The sequence below is a fragment of the Podarcis tiliguerta genome (assembly GCF_965153285.1).
Source record: "Podarcis tiliguerta genome assembly, chromosome: 16".
NCBI classification, from domain to species: Eukaryota; Metazoa; Chordata; class Lepidosauria; order Squamata; family Lacertidae; genus Podarcis; species Podarcis tiliguerta.
The window spans coordinates 8610942-8620985 of NC_139549.1; the positions used below are offsets into that span (position 1 = coordinate 8610942).

At 47.6% G+C, this 10044-nt stretch overlaps 1 protein-coding gene across 3 annotated transcripts in view; it reads left to right on the forward strand.

Annotated features, from left to right (window-relative positions):
- CREB3L4 (cAMP responsive element binding protein 3 like 4) overlaps positions 1-10044 on the forward strand; it is a 23996-nt gene that overhangs the window by 4651 nt on the left and 9301 nt on the right. For all 3 annotated transcript variants that reach the window (XM_083416682.1, XM_083416680.1, XM_083416681.1), the window contains exons 2-5: positions 1909-2088; positions 3618-3873; positions 5982-6094; positions 7843-7950. In XM_083416682.1, coding sequence (XP_083272808.1) covers positions 1912-2088; positions 3618-3873; positions 5982-6094; positions 7843-7950 — 654 coding nt within the window. In that variant the 5' untranslated portion in view covers positions 1909-1911. The remainder of the gene's footprint in view (positions 1-1908; positions 2089-3617; positions 3874-5981; positions 6095-7842; positions 7951-10044) is intronic.

The following is a 10044-nucleotide window of genomic DNA, read 5'->3' on the forward strand; positions in this document are numbered from 1 at the left end:
CTCCCAAGTGTCCTGGAAAAACCCGAGAGAACAGCGGCCATTTTGGTTGCCATGTTCTCGTGCGATTTTGAGACACAATTCCCACCCACCCCCAAAATCAGGGCTGCAATCTCACCCCAAAACATATGTTTTTGGGTGCTGTGCTCCCCCAAATACTTTTTTGGCGGGAGGAGAACCGCGGTGCGAAATCATGGCAACCAAAATGGCCACCGTGTTCTTGCGATACCAAGGAAGATTGACATCCAGGAAGATGATGATGTCCTGGATTTTGGCTTCAGAGCGTTTGAGGGTATGCATCGATGGGTCCAGAATTTCTCCCAAGCTGTGTGCCATCTCCTTCAGAGGAAGTCTAGGGTTGCCATATTTTGAAGGGCAAAAAGAGAGGGCGCATTTGCCGACTTCTGCTTGGATCGCTCTGACGACTCTCATTTTACATTTTGCCCATGAAAAAGAACACATGTCCTGGAAAAAGAGGTCATATAGCAAGACTATGGAACTCGCTTCCAGGAAAATGGGTATAAGATTGCAACTTTACCTCTCTTACATAGGGTTTCGGCCTTAGGGTGCTCAAAGAAACCAATCAGTAACCCTTACTAGCAACCTTGTAAGGTAGACCACTCACTCTGAAATATAGCTATAACGGGGGGAATTAAGCGTAATTTGAGATTTTGAATAGAACCTCCAGACACTTTTTATATGAGTTAGCTTTCCTTTATGACATATACAGTGGAACCACAACGTGCAGGCCAATCTTCATCACAAGCCTGGCAAATTTGGTACTACAGTGGTACCTCGGGTTACAGACGCTTCAGGTTACAGACTCCGCTAACCCATAAATAGTACCTTGGGTTAAGAACTTTGCTTCAGGATGAGAACAGAAATTGTGCAGCGGTGGCAGCGGGAGGCCCCATTAGCTAAAGTGGTACCTCAGGTTAAGAACAGTTTCAGGTTAAGAACGGACCTCCAGAACGAATTAAGTTCTTAACCCAAGGTACCACAGTATACTTAATAATAAGAAAATGCTATTGTTTTTTACTTGCCTTTTTTGTTTTAATGCGTGTGCAGCTGCACTCATTCTACATGCCTGTTTCATAGTTTTGCTTGCCTTTTAAACTGTGGGGAGGTTGTTGTTTTTGTGGAATGCCTTTTTGCCTTTTTACATTGTTAACCATCCTGTGACCTTCGGGTGAAGGGCGGTGCAGTCATGTAGAGTAATAATAATGATAATTTTCATCTGTTGCTATAACTGTTCTCTCTGTTTTTATACACAATCTCTACCCCCCCCCCAAAAAAGGTAGGGCATTATCACCCAATCTCTCCATATTGCAGATGGAAACCCTGAGGCCTAGAGAGGGTAGCTTGCCTAAGGCTACCAAAGGAGGTCAGGATTCGAACCATAGCTGTCAACTGTCCCTTATTTGGCGGGAAACTCCCTTATCCCTGCGCCGTGTCCTGCTGCTGTCCCTTATTGATGATGTCCCTTAAATTTCCTGGGTTTAAAAGGAAGCAGCTCCTCTCCCCCCCTTCCTCCCACCCTGTCTGATGAAACTGAAAGCTGCAGATGGAGCACGAGAGAAAAGATACAGAACTGCAGCAGCATCTTCGTAGCTTGGACTTTGTTTTGCGTAAAAAGTAGTTGCTGCTTGTAGTTATTTAATTGCAGTGTTTCATCAGCTGGTGTCTTGAGCAGCAACCTCTGGAAACGAAGGGCTAAAAACCGGCGCTACTCTCCCAAATTATCTGGTCCCTTTTAACTTCGCACTTCAGCTGGTTGACTAAAATCCCTTATTTTGGCTGCTGATCCCTTATTTTTTATGCTTATTTTCAAATCTGTAAGTTGACAGCTATGATTTGAAGCAGGGACTTTGCAGGTTTCTCAGCCACTAACATGCTGTCTGCTCATCTCAGGCCATGGAATCCAGCAAGCCTACTCTCCCAGATGTCCTCCTCTTCGAGGGACAGGAAGGATTGGTGCCCAGCGGCGCCGTTTCTGCAGCAACGTCCAAGCCCAGCTTCCCGCTTCAAGACCACGCCTATGGACGAGCGTCAGAAAAGGTTTACGAGGCCTGGGAAGGCGGCAAAGTGCTGGTGAGTCAGGGCAAACTACACGGATAAAAAATGTTTTATTTGTCTGTTTGTAAAGGGGACAGGGAAACCCCTGTATTGCAGGGGGCTGGACTAGATGGCCTTTGGGGGACCCCTGGGGTGGGGGTCACTGCCAGCTCCACAGTGCTATAATCCTAACCTTCACGGCCGTTTTTCCAAAAATGGGAAGAAGCAGAAGTCACAGCAGAGGAAGAACGGATACCAAAACTTATGGAATATGCAGAAATGGCAAAACTTACCGGAAGAATGAGAAATCAATATAACTTTTTATTTATATATATACAATAATTATTACAATATTATTATTACAATATTATTAATATTACAATAATCCTGCCAATGTTTTTACCTGTTTACAATTTATCTGTAACTATTCAATAAACCAATTTATCTGTAACTATTCAATAAATCATTTCCATTCTTTTATTTTTATGTGTAAACAAACAAACAAATAAAAGAATGGAAATGGTTACAGAATGGAAATCTGTAACCAAGTTACAGATAAATTGTAAACAGGTAAAATCATTGGCGGGATTACTGTAATAAACCTGCAGTTTCATAAGAGTATATATTTAAAGAAGATGAATAAATGAGCAAATCTAAGTTACTTTGGATATGCAGAAGATGTCATAAATTGAAGGGGACTGCAGAAAGAGGGGGGAAGGAAGTCAAGTTTGTCAAAATGATTGTAACATTAATGAGAAGTATAAACTTGAAAAGTATAAATAAAAAAAAATTAATTAAAAAATAGAAAAATTCTAACCTTCATGGAAGATAGGGCTACTGATGGCTACCAGCCATAGTGCTTCTGAATACCAGTTGCTGGAAGCCGCAGGGATCTTGGGTTCGAATCCTGCTTTGTGGTTTCCCATTGGGTTGGCCACTGTGAGAACAGGATGCTGGACTCGATGGGCCTGAACCAACAGGCTCTGCTTGTGTTCCAGCTTCAGAGCTGTGCCTCTGTCAAGTGATGGACAGGTCAGGTGACAGACAGGCGGGCGGTCTCACTCATCTGTCTGGAGTTGGCCGGTGGGAATCATAGAATTGGAAGGGACAATGCTGGAAGGGACAGCAAGGGTTGTCAACCCCCTGCAATACAGGAATCCAACGTGGGGCTCGAACCCACGAACCTGAGATTAAGAGTTTCGTGTTCAACCGACTGAGCTTCCTCGGGTGTGGCGGGGGAGAGGGGGAAGGATAGAGCTACCCACCCCTGGTTGAAATTTCTTGCAAATATCCCTCCTGACACCCCAGATACACACAAACACTCCAAAGAAAGTACAGTGGTACCTCAGGTTACATACGCTTTAGGTTACAGACTCTGCTAACCCAGAAATAGTACCTCGGGTTAAGAACTTTGCTTCAGGATGAGAACAGAAATCGGCACGGCAGCAGCAGGAGGCCCCATTAGCTAAAGTGGTGCTTCACGTTAAGAACAGACCTCCAGAACAAATTAAGTACTTAACCCGAGGTACCACTGTACTAGCAACTCAACCGCATTCCTGCTGCAGGGTCGTCCGAGTAACAGCGACACAGAAGATCTCTTGCAATTCCTGATTAACCCAAATGACATCTACGAATCGAGGAGCCCCGTCGCCTCGCCAGAGAGTGACAGAGGAATCTCAGACGATCCCCACGCGGACCCCACTGCGCAGAGTGAGCTTGCCCCCCCGGACGTATCGGCCACCGTCATCTATGAGGTTATTTGTGACATGGGTATGGTGGAGGAGGCAACCGGGCCTGATCCTGCCTTCTCCAGCCCCTTAGGTAAGTGGGCAGGATTCTTTATTTTACTGCATTGCGTTGCATTCATCTCCCGCCCTTTCCCGCAAGGAACTCAAGATGGCGTTCATTGGCTCTCCTCCTGACAGTAAGAGCTGTTCGACAGTGGAATTTGCTGCCAAGGAGTGTGGTGGAGTCTCCTTCTTTGGAGGTCTTTAAGCAGAGGCTTGACAACCATATGTCAGGAGTGCTCTGATGGTGTTTCCTGCTTGGCAGGGGGTTGGACTCGATGGCCCTTGTGGTCTATTCCAACTCTATGATTCTATTATTCCTCCTCATTTAATAATAAATAATAATAATAATAAATAATATAATTTATTATTTATACCCCACCCATCTGGCTGGGCTTCCCCAGCCACTCTGGGCAGCTTCCAAAAATTTTAAAATACTGTGATACATCAAACATTAAAAGCTTCCCTAAACTTAATGCCCACAGCAACCCTGTGGGGTAGTTTAGGCCAGGGGTCAGCAAACTTTTTCAGCAGGGGGCCGGTCCACTGTCCCTCAGACCTTGTGGGGGGCCGGACTATATTTTTTGGGGGGGGGGGGGTAAGAACGAATTCCTATGCCCCACAAATAACCCAGAGATGCACTTTAAATAAAAGGACACATTCTACTCATGTAAAAACACGCTGATTCCCAGACCGTCCGTGGGCTGGATTTAGAAGGTGATTGGGCTGGATCCGGCCCCCGGGCCTTAGTTTGCCTACCCATGGGTTAGGCTGGCCCAAGAGCACACCCGGTGAGCTTCATGGCCAAGTCGTGATTCGAACCCTGGTCTGCCGGGTCCTAGTCTGACGCTCTAACCACTACACCACACTGCTGTATTCAAGAAACTCAAGGAGGATGAAGCTATATCAATGTCTGCTAGCTGTGGTGGCTATGTTCCAGTGTGGTGTGAGAGGCAGTGTGGTGTAGTGGTTAAGAGCGGTAGACTCCTAATCTGGGGAACCGGGTTCGATTCCCCGCTCCTCCACATGCAGCTGCTGGGTGACCTTGGGCCAGTCACACTTCTCTGCAGTCTCTCAGCCCCACTCACCTCACAGAGTGTTTGTTGTGGGGGAGGAAGGGAAAGGAGAATGTTAGCCGCTTTGAGACTCCTTTGGGTAGTGATAAAGTGGGATATCAAATCCAAACTCTTCTTCTTCTTCCACATCTGTTCTTCGGAGACAACCAGCTCTGAACGACAGTTGCCGGGAAATTCAAGTGGGGCGAGTTGTTGGTGTGCTCAGGTCCTGATTTATTTACTTCATTTAAAAATTATATACTGCTCGATTGTGAAAGGAAAAGCTCAAAGAGGTTTGCAAAATCATAAAACAATGAAATTAGTACTCAAGTAAACCAATTAAAAATGATGTAAAATAATTGAAATCAACAATAAGTTAAAAACCCGATGAAAAGACATGTCAGTGTTCTACATGTCCGGAAAGGCTCACCTGAACAATGTTTTTAGCAGGCACCGAAGAGAGTACAGCAAAGAAGGCCTTGTGTCAATTGGCAGGGATTTCCAAAGTGCTGGTGCTGCCACACTGAAAGATTGATTTCTTAGAAATGCAGAATGAGTATTATTATGCGGGACTTGTAACAGTGACAGTTATGCAGGGGGATGCAAGTCCCACCTTTAAGGTAAAGGTAAAGGGACCCCTGACCATTAGGTCCAGTCGTGACCGACTCTGGGGTTGCGGCGCTCATCTCGCTTTATTGGCCAAGGGAGCCGGCGTACAGCTTCCGGGTCATGTGGCCAGCATGACTAAGCCGCTTCTAGTGAACCAGAGCAGCGCAGGATACGCCGTTTACCTTCCCGCCGGAGCGGTACCTATATATCTACTTGCACTTTGATGTGCTTTCGAACTGCTAGGATGGCAGGAGCAGGGACTGAGCAATGGGAGCTCACCCCGTCACGGGGATTCGAACCGCCGACCTTCTGATCAGCAAGCCCTAGGCCCTGCTGTTTAACCCACAGTGCCACCCGCGTCCCATTAAGTCCCACCTTTACCTTGGGGCAAAGCATTAGAGGTATTTAGACTAGGTCCGTCTGCCAAACTTGTCCCCTTTCTGACTGGCCCCATGCCTCTTTCGTTCCTCCCCACCAGAGAACTGGACACCTCCAGCAATACTCCCTGAGGCCTGTGCTATGAGCGAAGTGTCACTTGGGCTCTTGGAGAATGTGACCAGATCCAACGTGGAAGACATTCCTATGCCCCAGGTAAGTAATAATGGAACTGATCTTCTGGGGTGTCTTGTCCAGGGCCTAATTTGCACTATGCATGCAAAGCTGTTTCATCCCACTTTAAACAGTCGCGCTTTCCCCCAAAGAACATTGGGAAGTGTAGTTTGTGAAGGGTACTGAGAGTTGTTAAGAGGCTTCCCACACAGCAACAATTACCTGATTGTTAAACCACACTGAGGGGAATAGGAGTCTCCTAATAACTCTCATCCCCCTTAACAAACTACACTTCCCAATATTCTTTGGGGAAACCATGACTGTTTAAAGTGGGATGGTACAGCTTTACATGTATAGTGCAGATGGAGCCCTGGCCTGGCCTGGCCTTCTAGAGGAGCATGTGAAACAAGGCAGGTTAGGTGTTTCAGCACCATAGACAGCTCCAGTTAACATACTTTGCTCTCACAAAGGCTAGAAGTAGACAGAGGCCTTTTGAGCCACTGCTTCCCATCCACCTCTTCTAGGTTGTACTCACATGGCTTTCAGCACCACAGACAGCTCCAAGTGAGCCACTTGGCTCTCACAAAGGAAAGAGGTGGCCTGAGGGCTTTTGAGCCTCTGTACCTCTCTCCCTTTGTGAGAACCGCCATATTCCTCCAGACTGGCACATCTTCTGGGCTCTCACCCGGACCTATGAGGTTGGTTGGGAGGCAGACGGTTCCTCAGGGCCTAGGGGGAGCTGCCTGCAAGCGTCCTGGCTCTGGCCTCACAGGCCCTGGGGCTGTGGGATGTGGGGTCCAGAGGGCCTTGATCTGCCAGGCTTGGACTTAATGAGCCTCAGATCTCCAACATCAGAGATCTGTCATGGCTCCTTAGCTAGCAACTCTGGAGACTCACAACTAGACTCTGCAAAATATCAGTTGTCGCACACAGATGATGTCATATCAAGGGACAAAAGCGGATGTCTTGACAGCACAAGCATTGTTGAGAGCTATGAGCATACTAGAAGCTTTTGTAGGGCTCGGGGAGTGTTACATGACCCGCTGCGGGTCACAGTTCTTATTCAGCTTCCATATTTGGCTGGTTGGCTCCTTCCTTTTGCCACAGGGGGGCGCTAGCGTGTAGTCCGCTACCTCCCTCTAACCATCACCACCGGTTTAGCAGGGATGGTAGTCTGGAGCCTGGCCCCTATTCATGACTCCAAAATCACGGAAGGCCTGTGATGAGTCCTGTGCTATTTCCACATTAACACCCAAAATACCATTATGGTGCATTCTGCACATGCTTCAAAAAAGGTAAAGGTAAAGGGACCCCTGACAGTTAAGTCCAGTCGCAAACGACTCTGGGATTGCGGCGCTCATCTCGCTTTACTGGCCGAGGGAGCCGACGTTTGTCCACAGACAGTTTTTCCGGGACATGTGGCCAGCATGACTAAGCCGCTTCTGGCGAACCAGAGCAATGCACGGAAACGCCGTTTACCTTCCCTCCGGAGCGGTACCTATTTAGCTACTTGCTTTCAAACTGCTAGGTTGGCAGGAGCAGGGACCGAGCAATGGGAGCTCACCCCGTTGCGGGGATTCGAACCGCCGACCTTCTGATTGGCAAGCCCTAGGTTCAGTGGTTTAGACCACAGCGCCACCAGACAGCAGACGAGAATCCTAGCTGATGATGCAATAGGACCCCATTTGTGAAATGAAACAGGTCCCAAATGAAGTATCTCCCCGGGAGAGGGTGATTTGCAAAGGCGTGGCCACAAGGCAGCTGACACACTCTTCCTCTGCTGTGGGCAGGATCCTTTCGAGCCACTGCAACTCCAGGGCCTCTACTTGACGGAGGAGGAAAAGCGGCTCCTGAGCGAGGAAGGGGTCTTGCTGTGCTCCGACCTCCCCCTCACCAAGGTACGTGGCTGCAGAAGCCCCCAGAGACATTTCCCCCATCCCAGAAGGAACAGAGACCAGTCGAGATGAGCAGCCATTTCATCAAGTTTGGTTGCTTTCCTTGGGTTATTTCTTAAATTTTTTTAAATGTGCATGTTGCTTTTATCTCTTTTTAATGCTACATTAAGATTTCTTTAGCCACCAGGCACTGTCGCCAGTGGCGAATTTAAAGGTAAAGGGACCCCTGACCATTAGGTCCAGTCGTGGCCGACTCTGGAGTTGCGGCACTCATCTCGCTTTAATGGGTGAGGGAGCCAGCATACAGCTTTCGGGTCATGTGGCCAGCATGACTAAGCCGCTTCTGGCGAACCAGAGCAGCGCATGGAAACACCGTTTACCTTCCCGCCAGAGCGGTACCTATTTATCTACTAGCACTTTGACGTGCTTTCGAACTGCTATGTGGGCAGGAGCTGGGAATGAACAACGGGAGCTCACTCCGTCACAGGGATTCAAACCGCTGACCTTCTGATCGGCAAGTCCTAGGCTCTGTGGTTTAACCCACAGCGCCACCCACGTCCCAGTGGCGGATTTACATATAAGCTAAACAAGCTTTAGCTTAGGGCCCCACTCTCTTGGGGGCCTCCAAAAAAATTCAAAGGGGGGAAAAACCTGGATGTGCATTTCCAAAATAAAAGATAAAAAACAAATAAAATAAAACCTACATACAGCAACAGTGTTTTGTGTTGTGTAGGCTCCTATGATGTAAGTCATGGGCCCCGCCTGCTAGCCTGCTCCCTAAAATATCACTTATAATTATTTCACTATTAATATACTTCTTAGTTGTATTTCATTATTAATATACAGTACTTCTTCTTAATTGTATGTCAGTTCAACAATTACTTTGATAAAATACATATTTTGTTATGTGCAAACGGCTTTAGATACCTATTACGTCCATAAATTACCATATAGCATATATTCAACACAAAAAACAGCGACAATTTGTTGTTGACAAAGGACATCTGGACAAATAAGGGGCCTTATTACCTTCAGTAGCTTAGGGCCACATCAAACCTAAATCCGGCCCTGACAGTGGCCCATTGGGACTGGGGAGTGGAAGGCATGGAGACTACCAGGAGGCGGGGCTAGAATCAATGAGAGGCGGAGCCAAGCAATGCAAGTCTTGTCCCCATCCTCCTGCCTGTCAAGTTCTCCCCAAAGTGTCTAAATAGTAATAGTAATTTATTATTTGTACCCCGCCCATCTAGCTGGGTTTCCCCAGCCACTCTGGGCAGCTTCCAAGCAAGATTAAAAATACATTAAAATGTCACACATTAAAAACTTCCCTGAACAGGGCTGCCTTCAGATGTCTTCTAAAAGTCTGGTAGTTGTTTTTCTCTTTGACATCTGGTGGGAGGGTGTTCCACAGGGCGGGTGCCACCACTGAGAAGGCCCTCTCCCTGGTTCCCTCTAGCTTAGCTTCTCGCAGTGAGGGAACCACCAGAAGGCCCTTGGCGCTGGACCTCAGTGTCCAGGCAGAACGATGGGGGATGGAGACGCTTCTTCAGGTATACAGGACCGAGGCCATTTAGGGCTTTAAAGGTCAACACCAACACTTTGAATTATGCTCGGAAAGTGTGAAAACCACAGAAACTGATCTCAAAGGCGCACTAGGAATCATGCAAAGCTATACCCCCAAAATCTATTTACAGTGGTACCTCGGGTTAAGTACTTAATTCGTTCCGGAGGTCCGTTCTTAACCTGAAGCACCACTTTAGCTAATGGGGCCTCCTGCTGCCGCCGCACCGCCAGAGCACGATTTCTGTTCTCATCCTGAAGCAGAGTTCTTAACCTGAAGCACTATTTCTGGGTTAGCGGAGTCTGTAACCTGACGCGTATTTAACCTGAAGCGTATGTAACCTGAGGTACCACTACTTATTGCATTTATATCCCACCTTTTTCCTCCAAGGAGCTCTGTACCTGGTTCTCCCCCCTCCTCATTAGATTTCCACAACAACCCTGAGAGGTAGGTTAGGCCAAGGGGGCAGTAACTGGGCCCAAGGTCACACCAAGCGGGGATTTGAACCCTGGACTCTCCCAGGTCCAAGTCAGACA